The 11,935-nt window shown below is 39.5% G+C and overlaps 1 protein-coding gene across 1 annotated transcript; it reads left to right on the top strand.

Moving 5' to 3' along the window:
- Positions 1-3,207: 3,207 nt before the first annotated feature.
- Positions 3,208-4,315, top strand: LOC134270493 (uncharacterized). The gene is made up of 2 exons (XM_062752715.1): positions 3,208-3,865; positions 3,978-4,315. Exons 1-2 carry the CDS (start codon positions 3,208-3,210, stop codon positions 4,313-4,315), a joined length of 996 nt encoding a protein of 331 aa, XP_062608699.1.
- Positions 4,316-11,935: the final 7,620 nt, after the last annotated feature.

Genomic DNA, 11,935 nt, shown 5'->3' with positions numbered 1-11,935 from the left:
ATCCTTGTGTAGAACATGCTTATTGGAACCCCAATTGTCCTTACATCAATCTGTATAAGGGACGAGGGTGGGTAATGAATGTGTTTATTGCGGGTTTAGATCAGCAGGGATATAAACCTTTACCTGAGATTAAACCTCTACTGAACCCAGAACCAGACGTCCAGGCTCGAGGAAAATGTCACATTTGTTTAGACGAGGAATTACAAATCGTTTTTCTACCTTGCGGACACGTATGCTGCTGTGCTTTGTGTGCTCCTTCCTTTAAGTTTTGCCCCATCTGTCGAGGCGAGATTCATCAGTCCAAACGCCTATTTCTGTGTTAAGTATAAATAAGACCCTGAACCCAACTTTTCTTTCATTGATCAACATGTATTCCGAGGAGACACCCCTCCCTTCTTTTCAATTAAAACACGAGTTTACCATGGTGGTTGCTGGATCCTCGAAATCAGGCAAAACAGAATTCGTCAAGACATTAGTGAACAATCTAGACTGGATCACCCCCATGCCCGAAAAGATCGTCTGGTGATATCGGGAATGGCAACCCGCTTACACTTCTTTAAAAGATAAAGTATCTTTCATCCGAAATATTCCAGAAGACGACGAGGAATTAGTAGCCAATTTGAGTGTGCCCCATTTACTCATTTTTGACGACATGATGGGAGGAAAAGCCATCGAATCTATTGTGGATTGGTTTACCGTAAAGCCCATCATCGGAATACCAGTGTGATTTACATCACTCAGAATTTATTTGATCGAGCTGCTTCTCATCGCACCATTAGTTTGAATGCTCATTATTTAGTCTTATTCAAAAATCCCAGAGACAAATCTCAGATCAATGTGTTGAGTCGTCAGCTAGCTTTACCTCATTTGATGTCTGCTTATCAAGAAGCCACCCAGATACCTCACGGATATCTTCTCGTGGACTTGAGTCCCCATACCCCAGACCAATACCGATTGAGAAGTCGAATGTTTGAAATGTTGACTGTACACATGCCTCAAGAGTATAAATAAAAGTGTTTCACACTCTTCTGGGTCATTGTTCATTTCACTCTCATCATGGCTCTATCAGCCAAGAGTAAATTAGTGAGAACCTTACGACGTTTACAGCGGGAACGAGATCCCGCGAAGCGAGCCCATTTAATCGAATTAGGGCGTAAAGCCTTATTGAATTGGTTTGCCATGGGAGCTCGCAATTTAATGAAAGGGGTCTTACCTATCAATAAACAGACCCAAAAGTTTATTAATAATCATCGTCAAGATTTAAAGATCATTGCCGATCAATCGGCCAGTGATCAAGACAGAAAAACAGCTATTTTAAAACGCGGAGGAGCTGGATTTCTAGGTGGAGTCATCATTCGTCATTTATTTAAATGGAATAGTCCTAAAAAACGGCGGGTTCGTCGTTTAAAGAGTGTAGTATTAAGAGTCGATAATAAGAAACAAAGAGTGTTTCCGGATTGGATGGTCCGTGTCGGAGGAGCAGCTCAAAAGAGCAGAAAAAAGAAGAAGAGAAAAGCCCCTCCTAAGAAGAAAAAAGCCCCACCCAAGAAAACAGCGAAAAGGCGAAAATCTGCTCCTCAAACTCTAGCTCAACGTAAAGCCATGCCCGAAAGTTTAAAAAACGAAATCAATCAGTATTATAAGGAACAAAGACAAAAGACCATAGGAGAGTTGCTCAAGAAACAAGCAGAACTGAGAATGGATCGTGCTATGGGACCCATAGGCAGTCAAAGAGCCAGTGATTTAGAAGTGTTTCCTCGAGTGAATGTGGGCATTCCCTCCTCCTCTTCCCCTGGAATTAAAGTTCCCATTCATGTCCCTAAAATCACACGTTTTCAACCCTTGACGGCCTCGACACCTCAACTACCTAAAGGCCTGAGATATAAATGTCGATATTGCGGAAAAATTTATGTCAGGGAGAAAGCGAGAGATAAACACGAGAGCGACAAACACGGAGGATATGCCCCTCCTTAAGAGAGACACTATAAAAGGGAGTGACATGGGAGACTTCTCTTCATTGTTTTCAAAGATGGCCAAGAAGAAAAAGGGATGTTGTACGCGATTAAGAGCGCATGCTCCTCTTTTAAGAGTGTTATCAGACCCTCACTATTCCTCGTCTTTAAAAACGGGGATTTTAAAACATTGTTCTGGAGATTGTATTCTGAAAATTTGTGAGATCGTCTACAACCTATTAAAAGGAGTGTTACCTCTCAATTCGGCTCAGAAACGAAAACTAGCTCCTAAGAAACACATCTTAAGGAGACTGGTCCGACCTCAATCTGTCCAGAGACGAAGAGCTTTATTAGTACAACAAAAAGGTGTTTTTTTTCCTTTTTTAATCTCAGCAGCTGCTCCTTTACTTTTGAACCTCCTAAAATGAGTCGTAAAATGGTGTTAGTACCTGAAGTTCTGTTGAATGAACTCAAAGGAAAACTCCCCAAACCTCCGGAATTTCAATCTACTCTGAGTATAGGTCAAGAAATGGACCAGATTACCAGACGTGAAGATTTAACCCCAGAAGAAAAAGTGGCTTTATACGGTCAAGAACTTCATCGGTATAGGAATTATTTACAACAAGCGAGAGAACCAACGACTACCAAAAAAACCCTGCACCCGTAGCCCCAGCAGCAGCAGCAGCAGCAGCAGCTCCAGACCCCGAGATCGATCAACAAATCATTCAAAGTGTGAATAAACCCATGCAAAGGAAAGCTGAATTATTATTAAATCATTTAAAGAAAACCAACGTCTTGACTTGGAATAAAGACGGAGAAATCAGTTATCGAGGTCAAAAAGTACCCGATTCTAACATTTAATGGCCGAAAACATGAGAACCAGATCCTTGAAAAATCGTCCGGTGCCTAAAGGATTAGATGAATTTGCTCAAGCTTTAAAAGAGACCCGTACTCCCATGGTTTACTTGCAAAATCGAGACCTTATAAAAGCCATGCAGAAACCAGGAAAAATCAGTACTCCTAAAGGGGCTTTGAGTGACGACGACGACGAAGAGAGCGGATTTCAGGATGCTTCCTCTTCTTTTCTGACCCCTATTAGTCGACCTGTAGAGGCAAGATCAAGGGTGTTAAAAAAATTCACACCTAAATATAGTCCCTATCGAGCCCAAAAGCAATTAAAAACCCAAGAAGAAGAAGCCAATAATAAGAAGAAATTAGAACAAATCGAGGAAAATTGGCTTCATTTGCCTAAGACATGAAGAAGAAGAAGAAGAAGAAGAAGGAAGTGGGGGACATTTTAACAGAGATTTATTACGATCCCAAGAGAGGGTATGGAGGCATACAGACTTTGTATCGTCAGGTCAAAAGTCTGGGACATAAGATTTCTTTGAACACCATACGAGAATGGTTAAAAGAGCAAGATACCTATACCTTACATAAACCCATTCACCGAAAATTCCGGAGACAACAGACCAGAGTGACGGATATAGACGAACAATGGCAATTAAATTTAGCGAATGTGTCCAGTTTAAAGAAACACAATGACGGTTATACCTTTTTATTGTGTGCCATTGACGTCTTATCTAAATATGCATGGGTGGTGCCTTTAAAACAGAAAACGGGGAAAGAAATGATTCGAGGATTACAAGAGATTTTCCGACAAGAAGGTCGACGTCCCGTCCGCATTCAATCGGATCAAGGCAAAGAATTTACCAATCGAGAATTCTTACAGGCGTTTAAATCCATTCATTTCTTTACCACTCGCAATACGGACACCAAAGCCAGTATCGTGGAACGATTTCAGAGAACCCTCAAAGCACGCATGTGGCGATATTTCACTCGGAATAAAACCAGACGGTATTTAGAGATCTTACCGGATTTAGTGTATGCTTACAATCATACCTATCATCGCAGTATCCAAAGATCCCCAGCTCAAGTGAAGCCCTCGAATGTGTTAAAAGTCTGGAAAACTTTATATGGGGAAGAATCATCACCTAAAACCAAAACCCCCCAAGTTTAAAACAGGAGATAAAGTGCGCATCAATAAAGCTAAACGCACTTTTGAAAAAGGATATTTACCGAACTGGACCACGGAAATATTTACCATTGCTCAACGAGTCCCCGGTCGGTATCCTTACGTGTATCGAGTACAAGATTACAACCAAGAGGAATTAGAAGGGACTTTTTACGAGAAAGAATTACAACAGATCATTAAAAAAGACGACGTGTACGAAGTAGAGGAAATCTTGGGGTATAAAAAGCGACGAGTCGGGAAGAAAATCATTCAAGAAGTCAAAGTCCGGTGGAAAGGATATCCCCCTAGTTTCGATTCATGGATTCCCCAAACGGATCTCATCAAATAACACCTCATTGGAAATGTTGTGGAGAGAATATTCCTCGACAAGAAATTGTGTATTTTGCACAATTATTCATTTGTATTTCCCTCATCATCACCAGTGTGGTCATGTTAGCTTTACACGATTCTAATCGAGAATATTGGATGGTCTGTGTGAGTTCTTCGGTCGGTTACATCATGCCTAGTCCTACCATGATACATCATACCCATAGGGTCAAGAAGACCAATTCACCCAGTTAATCCCGGAATCTAAAAATAGATACACCCCTCTATATAAAAAGGAGACACCATAACCCCAAGAGGATCATTTTTGATCTGAGTGAGGGACAGAGCACATATCATGGATTTTTTAAGCTCAGAGTATCGTTGGAAAATAGTAGTACCTGTAGGTTCTAGTCACAAAGGAGAATGGATGAAAAACAAAGAGACATGTATTCAAGATTTCTTTGATAAGAATCCAGGACAAACAGGTCTCAATGAAATCTATCTGTATAAGAGATTCAAGTTACCAGACCGCCAAAGTATAAAAACCATGCTCTTAATAGGACCCAGATCACCTAAATATGGAGAATTTAAATGGAAAGTCAATTACGTCTTGGCTCACCGAAGAGAGGGACCTGAAAGCACTTTGATTCAAGGAAAATGGATGAAAAAAGCTGGAGATTGTATAAAAGACTATTTGAAAGAAGTGGTCGTAAAAGGATACGATATCATGGACTGTGCTTGTGAAACAGAATATTTGTACATGAGGATGCAACAAGTATAAAAAAGATGATGCAATAGATATAAACAGATGATGCAACAGATATGTATATAAAGCGGAGCTGGGAGTACCCTGCGCTCATTGTACCCAATTTTGAAAAAGGACACGGAACAAGTCAGACGTGTTTTTGTTTCAAAGATGCAGTATCGCTGGTCTATTGACGAAGAAACTTTTGGGCCTTGGATGAAAACTAAACTGGGAGCGGTGATGGATTATTTTGAACATCATCCAGGACAATTCATGAAGGATTTCAGGAAAGAATCATGGGCTGACCAGGGATTTCTTGCAAAAATATTTCCAGAAAAAAAAGTGTGGTTGGAAAAAAAGAGTCAAAATCCCTTGCCCCCTCAAAGGATATAGAGTGAGGGTAAAAACCAACCAACATTATCAGCAATACAAATGGGAGATCCACGATGATCTTGGAACTCTAGCTAAAGGTCTCTGGTACATGCATTTAAAAGCGTGTATTGAAGATTTAATGAGGACCAAGAAAGAAGAAGAAGCCTTAAAAAGAGTTCTTCCAGACACTTATACACAGTACCTGTATTGTCGCATCCCCTTTACCCGGATTAAAGACTGGATGGAAAAGAAAGGACTTGGGGTGTAGAAGCGACTGATTGAGGACCGATCATCAGAAGACGAAGAAGAAGAAGAAATAGATGTGTAAATTTTTGAATAAATTTTTTGAATTTTAAAAAAAAGTGTTGTTATAAATACAAAGGTCTTAAGGTCTAGGGTCTCAGTCTTAGATTGAACATGGCCGAGAGCAGTGGGTTTTACATGACTTTACCCAGTGATGGGTCTATGACCTCTTTTTCTAGCAATACGGCCGCTCAGTTTAAAACCTTATTACCACAAACAGTGGATTTAACCGACGGAGAATGGGAGGTGGCTTTAACAGAAATGTTGTATCCCAATTCATTGAAAAACATTACAGAAAAGGAGGCTTATTTTGACATCCTGATCCCTCAGTCTTTTGCTCCCCATAACAAAGATATCAAAGACCCAAATGTTTTTAAATCGGGCAGATTTAAAATGAAAACCTTAGACCCAATGCCATTACGTCAATGTCCTGTACTGATAGATTGGGCCCATAATAAACGACCTTCACTCATTGATCTAGATGGCAAGATGGAAATTAGACGAATTCACTTCAGACCCGGGCCTTACGTTCACCCCAAGGCTTTAACAGAGGAAATAAGTCTAGGACTACAGAGATCATTGAGAAAAATATGGAAAACCGTTGGTCATCCAGATGAAGAAAATTCTATGAAATTAGTATATTACGAGACCTATGATCGAGTGATGTATCAAATTAATGGAAAAAATCTTACTCCCTTATGCATTCGTTTCCCCACATCCCTAGCTTATAAGCTAGGCATGGACAGTCAGAAAGTCATTCTTCAGAACGATACAGAAAACATGACCAAATGGATCAACATTAGTTACTTGGGAAACAAAACTGTGGATTTATATGAAAATCTGAAATCCATGTATGTCTATTGTGACTTGATTCAACCCCAGACGGTAGGCTCCAATGCCTTGAAACTCTTAAGAGTGGTGCCTTGTACATTTCATTTGGAGGATTCAAAACAAGCCAAATGGGAACCCATTCGAGCGGAATATTTGAAACTAAGTAAAAAACATTTCGATACCATTGAGATTCACATCATGACTCCTTTAGGGACTCCCATGCCCTTTGTAAGTGGTAAATCAGTGGTGAAACTTCATTTCAGAAAAGTATACTGAGATGAATGTACCGTTATTGTGTTCCATCTTATTGGGCGTGGTGGCTTGCCTGGTCTGCTGTCTGTATTGTATTCAGCCGTAAAGGTATAAAAGGAAGTCCCTGATGACAGAAAGGTCAGTTAAACAAGAGACATGAACCATGCAGTATCATCCCGGATTACTGAGACAAAGAGGACACGGACAGTTTGTCTATCATAAAGGATTATTACGTCAAAAAGGACACGGTTTTTTAGGATCCCTATTTAAAGTAGCAGCTCCCTTAGTCAGCAATCTAGTAGGAGGATTATTGGGTCAACAACAACCCCCACCACCACCACCACCAGCCTATTATCCACCCCAAAACTATCAAAGAGGGGAAGGATTTTTTACTGATTTACTGAAAACGGGAGCTAAACACGCCTTGACTGCTGCTGCTAGAACGGGATTAGACGTATTAGAAAATAAGAGATCTTTAAAAGACGCAGTCAAAACTCACAGCGTAAGAGCCCTCAAAAATACTTCGGGAATGGTGAAACAAAGAATGAATCTAGGAGGTACTAAGAACAGAAGAAGAAGAAAGAGAATGAAAAAACAGAGGGGATCGGGAATGGTGATTAAAATAGCAAGAAGAAAAAGAAGACGACAGAGAGGCCGAGGATTTTTTACTGATTTACTGAAAACGGGAGCTAAACACGCCTTGACTGCCGCTGCTAGAACGGGATTAGACGTATTAGAAAATAAGAGATCTTTAAAAGACGCAGTCAAAACTCACGGCGTAAAAGCCTTGAAAAATACTTCGGGAATGGTGAAACAAAGAATGAATCTAGGAAGTAGTAACAACAGAAGAAAAAAGACCCCTATGTTAGCCCGAGGAGGTCCTAAGAGAAAAAGGAAAAAACAAGGAGGAATTCCTAAAAGAAAACGTCCTTTAGATGTGTTTGACTGAGAGAGAGAGAGAGAGTATAAATAGACCAGTCCAGGGAACAGAAGGTTCATTTGTGAAAACTGAATCCTAGTAGACACATCATGTTACAGCCCGATTCCTGTGCGTGTGGGATGAACAATTTACAATTGTTCCAAGTCCCTCCGACTAATATTGCTTTAGAAGACTCGAAATGGGAAGAATATTACCCCATTTCCAGTACTTTAGATTCCGACACCGCTCCCATCGAATTTGAAATCAAAGGACAAGGAGATCACTATCTGGATTTATCTCAAACTTATCTTCAAATGGTATGTAAATTTACCAAAGACGATGGAAGTAATCTGACTGGGGCGAACAGCACTTCCAGTCCAGTGAATAATATCTTACATTCCATGTTTACGGAAATCGATGTCAGTCTGAATGGCAAAATAGTCACCCCGGGGACGGATACTTATCCTTACAAAGCTTATCTGGAGAAATTATTGTCATACCAACCCAGAACTTTAAAGACACAGACCAGGGCCTGTAGTCTGTGGGAAAAAGATACGGCAGGACACATGGACGAAGTGGGGTTAGAGGACCTTGGTCTAGCTGAAAATAAAACCTTTAATGTAACTCCGGGTCAAAATGGTGGTGCCGACACAGTGACCATTAACAAACCCATCCTCACAGCGTTACCGGCCAATTCTAAAAACGAAGGATTCCGAAAAAGACACCAAGCTATTGCTGACAGTAAGAAAATCAGTTTGCTGGATACTTTACATTTGGATTTGTTTCAACAAGATCGATTTCTACCCAATGGAGTGGACGTCCGTTTGCGATTTAATCGAGCTAGACCCTCTTTCTACATGATGATCAAAGGAGGAAGTACAGGAAAAGTGAAAATATTGAGTATGATCTTGTGGGTGAGAAAAGTCAAACCCACAGCAGTCATGATGAATACCATTAATCAGAGTTTGAATACCCACAGAGCCAAATATCCCTTGAGAAGAGTGGAAGTGAAAACCTTTACCATTGGCTCAGGAACTCAGTCTAAGATTACGGATCATCTGTTTCAAGGTCAGATGCCTAAACGTCTCATTTTAGGCTTTGTGGAGAATGCGGCCTTTAACGGAGATAAAACTAAAAATCCCTTTCATTTCCAAAACTTTGGGATCAAGAAATTAGATGTCAGTATCAACGGAGAGACCATGAGTACTCGTTGTTTTGAGCCTAATTTCAACGACGATTTATATCTGAGATCATATCTCAGTCTGTATCAAGCTCTGGGGAAATTAGGAGAAGATTGGGCTCCAGACATCACCCTAGAAGAGTATAAAAGCGGCTACACTCTATGGGGCTGGGATTTCACTAAAGATCAAGAAGCGCAATCGGATAAATTCCACATCATAGAAACAGGAAATCTGAGAGTAGAAGTGCAGTTTACCAACAATACGGCTACCACCATCAATTGTGTGGTGTATGCAGAATTCGATAACTTATTAGAAATTAACAAACAGAGAGAAGTGAGCATTGATTACTAAAAAAAAATGGATACGGGACAATTGAGAGAAGTCTTATCCAGAGAATTCAAGAGTTCTTTTGGAGGCGTGTATCCTGTAGATTTATTACCGGATCAATTAAGACCTGGAGAAAAAGCTGTCGTGGTCAATACGGATCCTCAAGATCGACCTGGAGAACATTGGGTGTGTCTATATGTGAGCAATCCCGTGGTGGAATATTTCGATTCTTATGGATTTCCTCCCTTACAAAAAGAAATTCAAGATTTTATCCAGCGTCATGCTCAGCAATGGATTTATAATCCGTATCGCTATCAAGACTGGAATACCGATGTGTGTGGACAATATTGCGTGTATTATTTACATCAAAGAGACAAGAAAAGAAAGAAAACCGACGAGTGGCTATTCCCCTTTGACCAGAGTACGGCTTTACAAAGGGACAGATACGTGGCGAATTGGTTTAAAAACACTTATCATAAATTACCTACGGGTCATGGACAAAAGTGTCAATGTTTTTATCAAAATGTATTGTAAATGAGTTGTTTGTTGTTGTTGTTTGTTGTTGTTGTTGTTAATAAAGAATGAAAAAAAAAAAAATCAAAATCTGTGTTCTTATTATTTATGTGTTAGTGTTTTCAGTTAAAAAATCCAGTTTTGAACTGGTTAGGCTAGACTGAGCTTTTGACTGTGAAGCGTGACGTCATAATCTTGAATCGCTGCCAAGTATTTACCTGTATAGTCAACAGGTCCTAATTTTTTTTGCACACGGCCCCCTTACAGATGATGCAACAGGTATAAAAAAGATGATGCAACAGATATAAAAAGATGATGCAACAGGTATAAAAAGATGATGCAATTCAAGGTGGGGGTATAAAAACAAGGTGTTAAAGACGATCCTCATCAGTTGGGGGCATGTGGTTGAGTAAACGACAGTTTGGCAAGCGAATTCCAAGAATATTAGAAGACATGGAGATGGACAAAGATAAATTTGCCTTATTAGAAAAGAGAATGACGGAACCTATGGAGGGGGATCACGAAGCTCCTCAAACAAAAAGAAGAATAGAGTTGAAAACCCTGGATCCGGAACCTAAGAATGAATATTTACCCATGCATGAGGATCCTAAATGTCCACTATGCCACCCGCAGACCTCGGAACCTATGGGGGATCACAACGCTCCTCAACAAAGAAGAATGGAGTTGAAAACCTTGGATCCGGAACCTAAGAATGAATATTTACCCCTGCATGAGCCTGTGAAGGATCCTAATGATCCAGACAGATGTTACAGGGTAGCCATTAATTGGACTTTCACCATTAAAGAGCCTAAAGAAGAAGAAGATATAGACATGTTTCTGAGCAACCAAGATGATTTCTTCTTCGGTTTCCAGTATTTGATTATACAAAAGGAAAGACATCCCTGGACAGGAGAACTGCATCAAATCAGGGGATTCATTCAAATGAAGGAACCAGAAGGAGGACTGACTATGTGCAGACTTCATATCGCTGCCAATTTTGCCATGTCTCACAGTACTCCAGAATTGGAAAGTATGTTTTACAAGCAAGGAGGTGACTATGAAGAATATGGTGTTCTGAAACCGGAGGAGAGAAACAAGGAATTGGAGCCCAGAGATTGGATAGAATGGGAAATAGGAGCTTGGAAGAAACCTGAAGCTATTGCAGCTAGAGAAGCTAGGAAGAAACAGTTCTTAAAGAATGTGAGCTGGTCAAGATGTGAATAAAAAAAAAAAAAATTTGAACTGTTATTTATTGTTAGATCTCAATAAAAAAGAAAAGAAAAAAAATTGTGGGTTTTTTGTCATTTTTAAAAAATAGGTTATCTCCCTTTAACCATAGATTTTTTCAAAACACCAAAACAAAAAGTGTTGAGGGTTTTTTAAAGATTGGGGGGGGGGGAATAGATACAATTAATTAAAAAAAAGTATAAATAGTAAACATGGTACAAAACACACCTCAGTTGTGGACTGGCTTCATTATGGGTAACACATCCAGCAAAGAAATGAGTCAGAACACTAGATTAAAGGAAACTGAATGGTTACTTATACAGGAGGGAGGAAAAGATATCATACCACCTCCCTTGATGGTAGAACATCCTGCAGTATTTATACCACCTCCCTTGATGGAAGAACATCCTGTAGAATATAAACCTCAGGAGGAGGAAAAAGAAAACATAAGACCAAACAAACTCTTGGAGGATATTAAGGCTCATTATCAAAACAAACAGAAAGAAAATACAGGCAATGGATATATTGCTTACTTAAAACAAGACAGAGGTAGAATATCCAATAATTGGATATTTAATTTAACTGGGTGCAGACAGGAAGATGTAGATCAAATCATTGGAAGTGATTATCAATACTTGATCTTACAAAAAGAAAGGCATCCAGAAACTGGAAAACTTCATCATGTGAGAGGATTCATTCAAATGAAAAACAGAGTTCAAGGGAGATACATGTACAGAAAGATTCATAAATTAACCTGTTTTGAGATGTCTCACAGCACCCCAGCATTGGAAAGAACTTTTTATAGACAAGGTGACTATGAAGAATATGGAGTTCTAAAACCTGATGTGAGAAACAAAGAATTAGTTCCAAGAGATTGTAGATTTACCTGAATAAAAAAACTTGTTTTTTAAAAATTTTTGTTGTTGTTCTATAAAAACAAGGGTGTTTTAAAAAATAGATTCATTTTACATC

Source organism: Saccostrea cucullata, unplaced genomic scaffold (assembly GCF_032062105.1).
Source record: "Saccostrea cucullata isolate Sc308-1 unplaced genomic scaffold, CSIRO_AGI_Scuc_v1 ctg281, whole genome shotgun sequence".
NCBI classification, from domain to species: domain Eukaryota; kingdom Metazoa; phylum Mollusca; class Bivalvia; order Ostreida; family Ostreidae; genus Saccostrea; species Saccostrea cuccullata.
Note: the sequence above shows the minus strand (reverse complement) of the source record. Positions and strands in the feature narration are given on the sequence as shown.

Excerpts from the sequence above, each read along its gene's own strand:
- LOC134270493 (XM_062752715.1), top strand. The coding sequence starts at position 3,208 with ATGAAGAAGAAGAAGAAGAAGAAGAAGGAAGTGGGGGACATTTTAACA. Across the intron at positions 3,866-3,977 it reads CAATCATACCTATCATCGCA|GAGATAAAGTGCGCATCAAT; the intron begins GTATCCAAAGAT and ends AGTTTAAAACAG.